Genomic DNA, 14,535 nt, shown 5'->3' on the forward strand with positions numbered 1-14,535 from the left:
AGATTTTGGTATCACTTGAATTTTGTTCTAAAATTTTGATTCAGGGTTGCTTTGCTACTACGATGCTGGGCTGTGTGGTGTGGGGTTACCAGCACATAGCCAGATGAGTTGAGGAGTTCGATTACTTTTTTTTTTTTACTTTGTAAAAGTATTTTTAATATTTTATGAAAAAAAAAATGTCTTTGTAGTATTGAATTACATTTTTTTGAGTTTTCAAATTTCAATTGTCATTCTAAAACGGTTTTCAAAGTGTGCAACTTTCTTATGTTATGGGGTCTCGAAGATTGAATTTCGCTGCCATAAGCTAACCTAAAACGTTAAGCACGAAGGGCATTCTGAGGATCCACTAGCTCAAGCAGGTTCATCTACCAAAATTTTTCGAGTAGTACGAATTGAAAAATAAGGCAGCTCATCCCGCTCAATTGGTGTAGCACACTGCATGTTAATCTCTCAATTTTTGGAGTTAAAAGATGAGTAAGGGATGGGGAGGGTGAGGCTCTCGAAACTAAACGAGAGTGCCTATGAATTAGTCCTAAGAAAGCATGCATTCACGTCAACGAATCTCTGTTTGTAAAATTTGGTAGTAGATAATACTGATGAAAGTTGCCTTTTGTGGGAGTATCCGTAGTCTCATGATTCTTCTTTGGACCATGGCCTCCTCAATCAAACTTCTCTTTGCCGCTTTTTTTTTTTTTTTTTTTGGCGCAAAACGCTTGTGCACGAGTTTCTTCTTGCTGATCGTTGGCATAGTCCAAACAGGTGTTTGTGATTAAGCACTAACCAACTTGTCTCTAATCATAGGCTCAACATTGTCTTCACACTAGGTCACAAAGTCTTTTGAATGCATTGCTGTATCGATTTCCATCATTTTCATTTTAGATTATACCCTTTAGTTAGTCAAAACTAGTTTATAATGCCTATTGGCGACGGGTCCTATTGGGTGTCATTGATACTTTAAGATGCCACCTTGCCCATATTGGCCTATGAATGTAAATTTGCCTCACTACTCACCTAAACACATTTATTAGGAGTTGGCTCGTTGGTCCATAAATCCAATTGTGACTTTGAACATCCATCTATCAAAACATTATTATGGCGTGACACTTAGGCCCATACCAAATCATTTCAACATACCATGTTAGACCCTAGCCTTATTTCCCAGTATTTGACCCATGGGTGCAGTGTGTCACACCTATAAAATTATTGTTGTAGAAAATTCGGAACTTCACTAATGTAAACTATTCTTTATTTATGGCTTTGCTCTATATATTAAAGCAGATGAGTGAGTTGCTTCGAATGCGGAACTCAAACTTTATGGTGTACAATACCTCTATTGAATAATGATCTAACTGAAACACGTGAGATAGCATATAACACCTCTATTGAATAACGTTGTAGTCTCAATTCGAGATGTAACTCTATTATTTTTATGTCAAATCTCACTTCATCTTCAACTTAAAACACAAATATTTTCTTTTTTCACAAAAAAAAAAAAAACATAGAACTCAAATAACTCAATAAAATATAATGTATAGTGTTTAATGAAAAATGTCATCATATAAAAAAAATTAAATTAATTACTCAAGATTACAATTTTTTTAAACAATACACACCCACTGATAGGACAATAGAAGAGACCTCCCTCTGATGGGTATAATATTCATTGCAGTTCAACTTCTTAAAGTGTCTTAAGCAAAACAAACAAATCAGATGGAAGCCTAAATAAAGTGGTAAACCAATCCTACGACCTCTCTCCACAACTCTAAGATAGCTTACCGGGAACTACAATATGCTAATATGTACATAACTCAACTGTAAATGACACCTACTTCTCTTGAAGTTGAAGGTTCAAATTCTCATACCTCACATTGAAACCTACCATATAAATATATAATATAATCTTTAGTCTACTATATATCTCTGAAGGAAATATAAAAAATGTTTAAACTAAATGTGGAAAATACTAGTAAGTATTATTGTACATTTGAAACTTCTGTTTATTTGGATAATGTGCCAAAAAATGGAGATGGCTCAATTGATTGATGACTTTCTCAAACTGTTTGGAATAGAGATTAAAAGTTGCGTACAATAATTGTCAAAATGGTACATTTTGGAGTTACCATATAACTATATATATATATATATATATATATATATATATATATATATGGGTTTAGGGTGTGTCCATTTTAAAATCTCATGAACAAACCTTTATAACCAAAAATATATTATATTTAAAAAGAGTAATCTAAACAACAATTTTCGAAAAACATCCAATAATCTTAAAATACCATTCAAAAAATAAGTAAGAATGCTCTATCATCCCTTTCGAAAAACAAAAAGAAAAAGGGAAAGAGAGAAGATGGTTACTAGAGGCCACAGAAAACCATAAAAAAATTGGGTACAAATTCAAAGAAGAAACTTCACTGCCCATCAAATAACTTAAAAAAAAATTATACATCCTTGTTTTACCATTTCCATTTTCGTTAATTTGTTTTCCCTCGGATGCTTCTAAATTTACCAAGATGCAGACCTAGGCCTTGAAAAGCTCATAGAGATGCATCAACTAACCTCATGGAACCACGTTCAGGGGGACTGAGTTTATTGGCTTCTGGAACACTCTCATTCCAGGCATACCATCGCCATCGTCGTTCCCGACCCGCCATGACCGATTCTTTCTTCTCTGCGGCTTCTTGTGGTGTTTATGAGATGTCTTCGGCTTCTTCTCAGCAATGACGTTTGTCTTTAGTCCATTTGCTATGTCAAATGAATCAAGATAGCCCGTCACATGTTCGAAACCAGGGGAATTTTCACTATCCACATTTGAGGAGTCCTCGACTTCGTCTGAGTCTGAATCGTGTGTTTCAGATAGCCTGGGAGTTGAAGCATCTTCTTCCTGATTATCATCCTCATTTGACATTCCTGGAGGCAATTCATAATGTGGAATCTTCCCATCGACATAATCCTTCAAAATTTGGCGGGAAGCTCTAGTTTCATCAGGCAGCCCACTAGAAGCAACATAACCACGGGAGTCGCAATACGCTTTCAGAAGTTCTGATGCTAGGGGTGGCCGAGACTGTGGCTCGTAAGGTTTTGGTTTCGGCAGACTGATCTTGTACACATCCTCAATCACGTGCCTGGGAACTCGATTCGCAACAACCTGAATAGGCTCTCTATGCTCTGTCATTCGATCAATAGGCAATACTCCATAAGCAATCATTTCATATCTTGAGCTCGAAAATGAAGGAAACACTAAACCAGGGCAGTCACATAGCGTAAGCTTGTCTGAAATAATCAATGTTTGGAAGTGCTTCGTCTTCCCGGGAGTAGAGGTGACTCCTGCTCGTTTTTGGCCTACTAAAGCATTAATTGTTGAGCTTTTCCCCACATTTGGATACCCAACAAATCCCACCATGACGCTACTTGACGACGCTCTTTCGTTTGTATTTCCACCTAGTGTAATATTATCCGACTGCCTTGTAGTGCTAGTGAGTGACTTCATCCTCCTCTCGGCAATCTGTTCTGCCTCGTACTGTACACGAGCCAGAAGCTCATCCCTACCATATATTTTTGTATCAGTATCATCCATACCATTCTCAGGTTCATTAGTATCCCATCGACTGCTAAGCTTTTTCCCTTCTAGAGTGGCAGAAGCAGCTTTAGTGGACCAAAACACATATAATATCTCATGAAGGCCGAAAAACTCTGACCATTTCTTCCTGTTCATAAGTATTGCCATGGAATTTTTGTTTATTAAAAAACTGCACAGAAAGATAGACTAACATTCCAGATTTTCAGTGACAATCACTTACCTGACAGAGTAAGGTATCAGATCTGCCTTGTTCACGAGAAGCAATGTCCTTTTGTGCTCATCAACCTCTCTTGCGTATGCCTGCAATGACAACAAAACCAACCCAAATGGAAAAACTAAGCAGATTGCACATGGAGACACAAAGGCGACATGTTACAAATAATAACATGCAGACATTTACGTTCAACAAATATATATATATATAATATTCAAATATTCAACCGCTATCAGAGTTGGGTAAAAAGAACAAAGTTCATGAACACAACATGCCAATTAAATGTTGCTAAGCAAAAAAAAGTGGATGAAGATAATTCAAACTCAAGTAAATGATTCAATTATTGTCTAACACAGTATTTTAACTCAAATATACCATAACTATCATATGATCATAAAGAGAAAAAGTATAACAAAAAAGTCGGATGTTTCTCATTCAAGTTATTATTATTATTATTATTATTTTGTACAAGATCTCCATTTTAAGAGTCTAATATGTGTTGGATTATTTGACGAGGCCACAGGGCTATGATATCAAATGGAGCGCTCATATTTCGAACACTCAAATTTAACCAGACAAAAGAATCAGACAAGTGCATACAAGTCGCAAAATTATCATAGTGAAGTAATTAAAAGATCACCAAAAATAATATATTAACTAGATGGCAACTCTTCTTTCTTTCTTTTCTAGTACAAAATAACCCAACTCCATATATATGAGTTAGAATATTCTCAAGCATAACACTCAATCAGAATAGAAAAACAGAAAAGTTATAGTAGGAAAGAAAATAAAGACAAGAATTCACCTCAAGGTCAGGGCAGCGGTAGAATAGAGGGTCTCGAGCATCGACAACCATCACAAGCTGAATACAAAGAAGAAAATCAGCATTTCCACAAACAATAGAATAGCATGATGGAGGATGAACTTAACATGATTGTACATGCCAACCAACAGAGGAAGTACTAAAACAATAACTGAAACGGAAGATTCAAGAACTGGCTGGTTACATAGAAACTCATTGATTATTATTATTATTATACTTGAGGACCTTCTACTTTAAGAAACATATGATACCTTTTATTCACTTCCTAGTTTCCATGCTATAAAACATGGATAAAAATGCACTAGACATTAATTGAACAGGAAACTACAATAGTAATTAATAAGTTTCATCATGTAACTGATAAAAGAAGTAAAATGCATTCCATTGTGTGTATAATGATGTAATACTAAAATTTCAAACCCAATTATCAAAAGCATAATTATGTGATAATAATTTTCAAATGAATGAAATTGCTGTACTCAAACTCAAGGTAGTTATTGGAAGCTCCTCAAATTAAGAAACTTTCAGATGATAAACTTTCCGCCGATACATAGATTTGTTACCCTAAACTTACAGCACATGATACTGTAGGCTGATAAGAAGAGGATAATCCAAACTCAAAAGAAAAAGAAAACAAGATATGTTATTGCTAATTACATAATATGCCTCTATTCTTTCTGCATGGGTATACAAGAATGGTAATAACAAATTATGTTGAAGAACCATGCATAACATTGGAATAATGTTGTAATAACAATCATATCGCAGTCATAATCAGAAGTATAAACTTGACCTTACCAAATCACATCGCTCAACGACCCGCCAAAGCTGTCTCCATATATCTAGGTTTTTCTCAAATGGCGTAAGAACAAGATTCTCGTTTTCCTCAAGCCTAAAACAAACATAACTGCATAAGAATGCCAACCACGAACAAGAATACACAGGAACAATATACATATACAAGTTTTTAAAGTTGTAAGACTGTACAAATCAAACAGGAACAAGGACATTAAAATCGAAGCAAACCTTGCAAGGCTACGACGCCATGTTAAGAAAGACTGTCGCTCATTATCATCAAGCTCCTCCGGAGACATCCGAGCATTCCACGGCGGCCTAAAACAAGACAGACATTTACCCGCTGCTCAACGAAAACTTTAATGCAAAACTTACACAATTTGGTAAGGAAAAGAAGACAAACCTACGTGGAACTCGTAGACTACTGGCGTGCAAAGCCTCCTCTATCTTCTGCTGCTCTCTCCTTTCCTCAGGCGTCATTTCACTCGTGCTCGAACTTCCATCCCTGCTCGCAAATAAACCAGAAACCAATTCCATTAAACCTATTTCCGCTTCTTATGTCTAAAACACAATCAATCTTTACAGCTCGTGAATCAAAACTGATGGTAAGGGAAGCTCGAAGAACTCACAGCTTGATAGGGAAGTTGGGGACAGGGTTATCGATGGAGAAGAGGCGCTCGGCCTCGTCGGCTTGTTGGATGACGGCGTCGATGTCGCTGACCTCCGTGACGGATTCCAAAACCTTCTTGTGCTGAGACCTGTAGAATCGGCCTTTCTCCTTAGACTGCTGGATCATCTGGTTGTGCTGCCTCACAAGAGCTCGCCCCAGCCCCGTCTTGTCGTTCTTCCCCATCGCCGAATCTCTCAATACACAGCCTGATAGCACAATTTCGTCCCCGTCGGAAACCCTAGAATTATCGGAACTTCGATGGAAATTCAAAGGGGAAATTTGAATATACTACCTCTCCTATTGATCATTATGGAAAAGCTCATTTGTGATCCCACCATTTTTTTACCTCTTTCACAATTTTTAAATATAAAATTACTTTAGTATTCTTATGTTTTAAAATCAACCACCTCATTATTAAAAAAAAAAATTATTTTCAATCTTTATTAACTTGAAACATCAATTATGTATGAAAAAAAAACTAACTCAAATAATTAATTAAAATTTAATTATGAAAAAAATCAATTACAAAAAAATTGAAATTACAAAATGGAATATTAAATATTGAATTGTTTAATATGAAAAATCGAATGTACATAACTACATAACATTTGTCCGAATTTAATTATAAAAAAATCAAAATTTCATAAATCTCGAGCCAATATTGTATTTAATGTCAGGCACAAGAGAGCTAAGATCGGAGAGAAGGCAAAAAAAAAAAACACTGGACTAGTGTGGATTCTTGTATGGGATAGCACAAACACGGACCGGGATAGAACAATCCCAGATCGGGCCAATATTCATACAAGCCCAGTCCGAGATTATGCCATCCCGACCCGGGTTTGTGCTATCCCGGATTGGGATCTACACCCTTCTAGGTTTTTTTTTTTTGCCTTCTCTTCCATCTTGTCCTCTTTGTTGTCAATTAAATCTCGACCGTTATTTACCTTTTTTTAATTAAATCCTGACAAATGTTATGCATTTACTCTTAGATCATGCAAATTTTTTTTCACCCAAATTTAGTTATTGGACGACTTATGTGGTTTATGTTTACTTATGGAGGATTTTTTCGTGGATTCGATTGTTGTTCTTAATTGATTCATTAATTAAAATGTCGATTTTTTTTCCCTATTTGATTCAAATTAAAAAGAAATTGAAAGGTCTAAGGCAAGAGATTGTTTGATAATTTTACAAAGATAAAAAGTGGAAAAGGGTAACGGAGGGGTCATACATAAGATTTTTTTTAAAAAGGGTCATAAATCCAAAATGATTTATGGGAGGGGTCATATATCCCAATTTCCCAAATTCAAATGGGTAATCGCACGAATGATATAAAATTAGGACGTCAATGTGATACGACACTAATCCAATAAACATGTTATTCTAATCTTTTCTAACAACCGTACGCATGTTAAATTACTCATCCACCCTTCATCCCCAAAATTTCATCCATAAATCTTGATCCCGCCATCTTCGAATTTTTAATATGTTTTCCCCCTTTTTTTTTTGGCCTTTTCTTTTTTTACCCTATTATTATATTACATCACGGTAAATATAACGCTTAATGATAGTTGTATCTTTTATAGGCAAAGGTAACTATGAAGGCGTTGCCAATAAATCTTTTACTTTGACTTTAGATACCACAGAGACGAACACCAGCGATAACAGAATCGATACACGATGTCGATATACAATTACGAAGTCGGTAACGACATGCAGCAGCGACACCACACAACAAAGAGTTACTGATAAAGTTAGTTGCATACTATCGATAAAGCTATTGACAACGAGATCGACATAAAGACAATTATATCGATAGGGTTAAATTTTTTTTAATATTAAAATCTAAATTAAATATACTTTATAGTGAGAAGAGTCGAGATATGTATTGACAACAATGGAAAATATATATTATAAAATAAACGGATACATAATAAAAAAACAGCCTTTAAAAATAATAACAAAAAATAAAAGGGTGAAAGAGTTGTGTTGATAGGAAAAAAAACATGTTCTATTACGAATAAAAAAGCATGAAATGATATGAGATTGAAGTCGTCTAACGAGCGCAGCGGTTTTCCTTCTCCTCGGCATCAGCGATACTATCCTCCAACGTTTGGATCTTCAGTATGAGATCCTGCTTATCGCCTACAACCAGTAGAATGCCTTTGGTATTCTTCAGATGAATCCTTGTAGAACTTGAGACGCTGCTTTGCGTCGGCTAGCTCATCCGTCAAGGTGCAGATAGTTCTGTTCGCCTCTTCCATACTGTACATGCATCCAAACTCATGGTTGAGCTCTTGTATAGTTTGATACGTCGCGACATCGTCAATATTCGCCATCCCCTTTCCTGCGAACTCTTCATTCAATCTCGCAATAGTACTATCCGCTTATTGTGCGTTGCCCTCAGAGGAACTTGAAATCTATCACACGAAAGGAGATGTCACAGTGTCTTGTTAATGAACAAGTAAACTGCGTTAAGTAGTCTATTTATAGAGAAAGAAAACAAAAAACGTAGTAATATATTCACGCAATGAATACCAAAGGGCGTTGGTTGCGTGTAACAGAACGCATGTATTAGGAATGAAAGGGTATTAATTACCCGAACTGCAATATTAATAATAACCATTGAAAAAAATAATTATATATGTAATTATTTCAGAAAAAAAATATTCTTAGTAATTCTTGTTCTCTATGTATATATATTTTTTTGTCTGTTGTGTTTATTTACATTTTTTTTCTTGAGCACAGCATGCGGGGTATGGTTTTTATTTTTTATTTTTTATTTTTTAGTATTTTTTCGTGGCCATTTCATATCTGATTTCTTCTTACAGCGAATACCTAGAGCCACGTTGGTATGAAAACGGTTTCATGTGAATTCAAATTCAATTATAAAACAAAAAAACGTATTAAAAAACGCTAGAAAGAAAAAAAAAGGAAAAAAAAAGAAGTTAAGAGGTTCCAAAAACAAGTATGCCTCATGTATCCCAATTTTAATTAATTTTGTTATTATTACTGTACTTGTTTGGGTCTAGTTTTTTGTTTTTTTACTTTATATATTTTGTTATTTATTATATTTATTTTGAATTTATTTTAATATTTTTTTTCTTTTGTCGATATTAACAGTCATGCACTCTGTAATTTATCAATGACCTGGTAAACCAAATATTAGGGCTGTAACAACCCGTATTTTCCAATACGGTCATTCTGTCAAAATGCGGAAGCGTAATCAACTAATCACTAAATTAACGGAAAGACTTCTTTATTTAATACGATACTATGACAAAAGATAAGGACAAGTCCAACTTTAACAAAAAAAAAAAACCTACACTATAATAAAGCCAAAGAATAGCTACCAGAACTAATTAAGTTCTCATAAGCTAAAAATAATGGAAAATACTAAAAATTTCAACTCCTCATGCCAGAACGCTATTCCTCAATCACTATCTAAGCAGTCACTTGAACCTTCATCTGAAAACATTTAGAAAACAGAAAAAAAATGAGTACAAAAATACTCAATAAGCAATCTCCATAACAAACATTGAAATTCATTTTCCTTTCAAAACATTCGTAAACAAAAAGGCGAAAAAATCAAAACTTTTAAAGTCCTTTAAAATCTTTAATACAATTTTCAAAACTTTGAAAATAAACTAGATTTTCGGAAACAAAGTCTTCAAATAAGATAAAATTTCCAGTCAATCAAAACAAACTTTCATTCTTTCAAAACAAACTTCCATTCATTCAAAACAAACTTTCATTCGATCAAATTTCAAATCCTTCAAAACAAACTTTCTTTCAATCTAAACTTTCAAAGTTCCTTCTAAAACATTTGGTACACCTTTCAAACTTTCAAATAACTAAATCATTCGAACATTCAAAACAATCTTACATTCATTCATACTTTCAAAATCAGAGTGGAATGTTGCATTATTTGGGTAGCCTACAGAACATATGTGGTTACCCGTCGGTAACACCAAATCAATCAGAAGCTTCTATCAAAGTTGTCGAATTAATATCGACCAGAACAGAGTTGTCGAAATAATATCGACCAGAACAGAGTTGTCGAAATAATATCAACCAGAACAGAGTTACTTAAGTGTGAGGTCATGTGAGTGAATAACACACACATGAATCTTCATCCCAAGGAATGCCAAACCACAAAAGTGCCTTCCCACAAATAAGCCAGAACAGAAATCCATCAATTCCAAATTAGGCTACTACCCTAAATAAGCAAAACATTCCTCAAAACAAAATAATGGCATATCCGGATGGTCCTATCAAATCAATCAAAATATCTTTCAAATAAAGTGCAAAACAAATACTTACGTTCAATATTAAATTAGTTCGAAACATTGAAATAATTTAAAACAAACTTTATCAATCATCCAAAACGTGATTTCAAATATTTCACAAATAAACAAAATATCAATTTCAAATCTTTAAATAAATTAAACAAAACTTTATCAAATCAAATAAGAATACTTCAAATACTTGGCAAATAAAAATAATATCAATTGTCAAATTAGTTTTCAAATCCATAATAAAACTTCAATTTCATATGCAAGATATCAATTTCAAATCATCGTATCAAATCCAAAATACATTTTAGTTTTGGAAAATATATGGCAAATCACTTACGATACTTTTCCAAAAGATATGGAAAATTACTTACAACACTTTTCGAAGGGATATGGTAAATTACTTACAATACTTTTTCGAAGGGATATGACAAATTACTTACCTCTTTCAGAAATCCTACGAATCTAGTTAACTTCTTCCTTGGTAGTTGTCAACTTAGAGACCTAGAAACAACCAATATCCAAAATCAATTCTTAAATCCTATCCAAGGATTTAAAATTCAACCAATTACTAACTCAAATCTTATCTACCCAATTTTCCCATTCAAAACACTCTTTTATGTAAAATAATTAGGAAAGTATGGATTTGGGGCTACAAAATCAGATTTGAAAACTAGGTTAAAAAGCCTCTAAAATCCATCATAACAACCTTTAAAATTATAAGAATCGATATAAATCAATACGAACTAAATTTACAAAAAGTTTCTCAATAAAACCAGCTTAAAAACCTTCTAAACAATTGAAAATTTGAGGATTTTAAATCTGAAAAATTTTCTGTTTTATAAAATAAAACTTCCAAGAATTTTCCATAAAACAATTAACAATTTATTGATTTTTATAGAAAAAATCAGATCTGAAAGCTTTATAGAAAACCTTTAAAATTTGGTAAAAACATATAATTTTTATGTAAAAATCATAACAACAAACTATAATTTATAGGATACAAATAGATAAACTTTTTATGTAAAAAGAGCCTCAAAATAGCCCAAAAACAGTCTTATAAACAAAAAATTCAAACCAAAAATTCTAGAAAATTTCTAGGGTAAAAAGTCCTTAAAATCTTTTATTCTAAAAAACAAAGACCTCAAAACTTTTCTCAATAAACTGAATTAAAGAACTACAAATCAAGAAAAAAATAAACTAAAACAATGAGAAGAAAATCTTACGGATCTTTGAAAGAAAATATCAAACTCTTCTTCATTTCTTTTCTTTGAGAGAAAACTAGATCTAACAGTTTAAGAAAATAAAACCTAGGGTTTAAGGGCTTTTATAACAAACCCTAATGAATCCTTATCTAAAAAGGATAATAAAAAGATAAAGATTTAATAAAACTCTTTCTTTTTACTTTTTAAATTCTAAGAACAAATTATCTTTTAAAAGTAATTTCTAAAACAAAAAGGTTTATCTTTGAGAAAATAAAAGAAAACAACTAAAAATAATAATAATTTAAATATATGTATATTTATATATTATTATTATTATTATTATTTTGGTTGTTACAAGGGCAAATAGGTCGTTCCATTAAACATACATCCTAAGTACAGACAATAAGAACAAAAAAAAAAAAACTAAAGGTAGATATATTGAGTGCCAAAAGAAAAGAAAAAACATCCACGACCGTCACGATCGTTGCCTAAAGGCGTCGCTCTAGAGTTGCTAGACGGTTCTCCCGTTTCGCCATCCATTAGTACTTTTTTCATCCCATTCTCTGCGTACGCTATTTGCTCTTGTATTGTCTCGTACTCATGCATTTTTTTACTGGCTTCGAGCTAAAGCCTCATGAGGAGTAGTTGGGCTCGTTCCATCACATTGTTGGCCCTTTCGAACCATCCCTCGTTTATTGGCGTTGAAGTACCTCAGTCCAAGCGGTTGTCGCTACTCTCCTCCATTCTGTCTATTGTTTCATTATGTTTTGTTTTTTATTCATTACAGAGTAGGGTAAATAAAATAAATAAAAATAAATAGTGTTGTATAGGTCACATATATGCGTACACGAAGACACCAGGTTTTTAGGTCAATAAATAAAAAAATGTAAAAATAAGAGAAAAACAATTTGCCTAGTGCACCGGATGATGTCGCATTAAGTAGTGGGTAGTTTGAACTAACGCTAATAAAACACCGCTAGCGCAGACTCATTAACACCCACAAGAGGTTGAACGTATAATTGAATTGATTGTTTTTATGGTTTTACCTGACACGTGACGCAGTATATCTCGACGTCCTTAATGAGCACAGATTTACATCGGTGTTAACTTCGACACCAACGATCCCAGACGTTAGAGATTCGCTTATCGGATATCTGCGCTGACACATCCGTACGACCCGTCGTGTCGTAGGTGGTATACTGATGATTGGATTGTTGCGATAACGATGTCTTTAAATGGGATTGTTAATCGATATCGATGTCGTTAAGTGCATTCATGGACGACATCTTTCTTACGAGCACACCTGTGGTTCCTGCCAGCAATAAGTGCAGCTCTATACTGCTGTCGCCACCGTTTTTCCATTTTCACATTCTCATGTCCTCGTACTAGCATGCCGTCTATTTACAATATATACAATTACCAGTTGTACAATTTATTTAGAGTTTATTTATTTCAATTACTACATAAATCACGTCAGCATCAAATTAATACTCGTCTACAACTAATTTCATTAGTGCTCACAACTCATGGTCGAACAAAATTTGTATACCAACCAACAACCACTCATAGTTTGTATCTATATGTGCTACCCTCCACCATCCTCTGAAACTTGAGTTTGCGAATTGTACTACATTTTTTCTTTTTCCCCGTGCGTGCAGACAGTGGGATGTCTGACGAAGTCACCAGCCACAATATGATCCTCATCTCCTCGGACGATGAGGTAAACAAGAAGTTCAATGTCTACATGGAGACCAAATGTCCGTACAACTCATTCAGCGATTCACACTATAGCAAAGTCGATGAAGAGCCCCTCATTGATTAGCTGCACATAGCGGAAAATAGGGTACATGAAGCTAAGGAAAAGGCTCCACTGTTGGATATAATGGTACACCCGTACCGCGAAACTGAAGTCCGCGCTCTGGAGGTTGAAAAAAAGCATATGAGGGAAAGGGTTGTTGATACGGAGGTGGAAAACAGGCGTTTAAGGGCAAAGGTTGTCGAGTTAGATAGGTCGTTGCCGGCGGAGTCTCATGCTTCCCACAGTATCTAAAAACTCATTATGTAATCCATTATCATCTTTCATAACGTTTCTTCTCATGCTCGTAGTGTTATATATATATATTATTTTTTTCGTTAACGTGAAAAGGTAACCACTACGTCGTTTCACCTTTTGTATTAACTGTAGAACTACGATTCATTGTTATAGAAGAACTAATGCTCATCACGCTTACACGGAAAAAAAATGAAATATATATATATATATATATATATATATAAACAAGAAAAAAGAGAAGGAAAAAATATGAAAAGAAACATGGAACAACAGGTATATATTATGCATATACGTCCAATATAACAGTTGACGAGATTTATTTAACAAAGAAACTTTGGAATCTATTTGGTTCTGTTACGAAACATTTGACGATAAAGATATAATAACGATGGAACAGTCGACCCGATGTCCTATGTAAATACCGAAGCAAGGTTCTGACGATTAATACCTATTCGCAATAGGGAGACTTATGTACTTTCAAAGTAATGTTTTGTCTGTCGTTATACTAATGAAATTATAAAAAACTACTTGTATATGTATATATTGCGGGATCTAAAAAAATTACGGGATTTACCTACTTAGGTAGTACAAAAATAATTCACATTTACAACAATTTAACCAAATATGAGATTCGACGTCGTGTATGATTTTAAATTCATAACTACTACGTTTTGTCCACACAATTTATTTTAAAGACACCACGAATCCGAGATTCGAAATCATTAGGGTTCGGTTTAGATTGTAATTATTATTGCGTCGACAATTAATATCCAAGTTGTTCTACTATTTACGCCATTTGCGAAAAACCTAGATATATGGAGACAGCTTTGACAGGTTGTTGAATGATGTGATTTGGTAAGGTCAAGTTTATATTTTTAATGATGACTGCGA

At 33.9% G+C, this 14,535-nt stretch overlaps 1 protein-coding gene across 2 annotated transcripts; it reads right to left on the reverse strand.

Annotated features, from left to right (window-relative positions):
- Nucleotides 1–1,510: 1,510 nt before the first annotated feature.
- LOC111012213 (P-loop containing nucleoside triphosphate hydrolases superfamily protein) lies at nucleotides 1,511–6,413 on the reverse strand. Of its 2 annotated transcripts, XM_022286276.2 has the most exons (8): nucleotides 6,054–6,413; nucleotides 5,828–5,929; nucleotides 5,656–5,742; nucleotides 5,428–5,521; nucleotides 4,612–4,668; nucleotides 3,813–3,892; nucleotides 2,572–3,719; nucleotides 1,511–1,875 (listed from the first exon to the last, which is right to left on the reverse strand). In XM_022286276.2, the coding sequence occupies exons 1-7, from the start codon at nucleotides 6,275–6,277 to the stop codon at nucleotides 2,573–2,575; spliced, it is 1,791 nt and encodes a 596-aa protein (XP_022141968.1). In that variant the 5' UTR covers nucleotides 6,278–6,413; the 3' UTR covers nucleotides 1,511–1,875; nucleotide 2,572. The 2 variants fall into 2 exon arrangements, with proteins under 2 accessions (XP_022141968.1, XP_022141967.1); XM_022286275.2 differs by lacking the exon at nucleotides 1,511–1,875 and having other exon boundaries at nucleotides 2,409–3,719.
- Between the last annotated feature and the right edge of the window lie 8,122 nt (nucleotides 6,414–14,535).

The sequence above is a fragment of the Momordica charantia genome, assembly GCF_013281855.1.
Source record: "Momordica charantia cultivar OHB3-1 chromosome 6 unlocalized genomic scaffold, Mcharantia_2.0 BLBB01000006.1, whole genome shotgun sequence".
NCBI classification, from domain to species: domain Eukaryota; kingdom Viridiplantae; phylum Streptophyta; class Magnoliopsida; order Cucurbitales; family Cucurbitaceae; genus Momordica; species Momordica charantia.

Bases quoted from the DNA above. Each gene is read 5' to 3' on its own strand.
- LOC111012213 (XM_022286276.2), bottom strand. From the start codon at position 6,277: ATGGGGAAGAACGACAAGACGGGGCTGGGGCGAGCTCTTGTGAGGCAG. The intron at 5,930-6,053 runs GTGAGTTCTTCG...ATTTGCGAGCAG, and splicing joins CCCAACTTCCCTATCAAGCT to GGATGGAAGTTCGAGCACGA. The intron at 5,743-5,827 runs GTTTGTCTTCTT...GTCTTGTTTTAG, and splicing joins AGTCTACGAGTTCCACGTAG to GCCGCCGTGGAATGCTCGGA.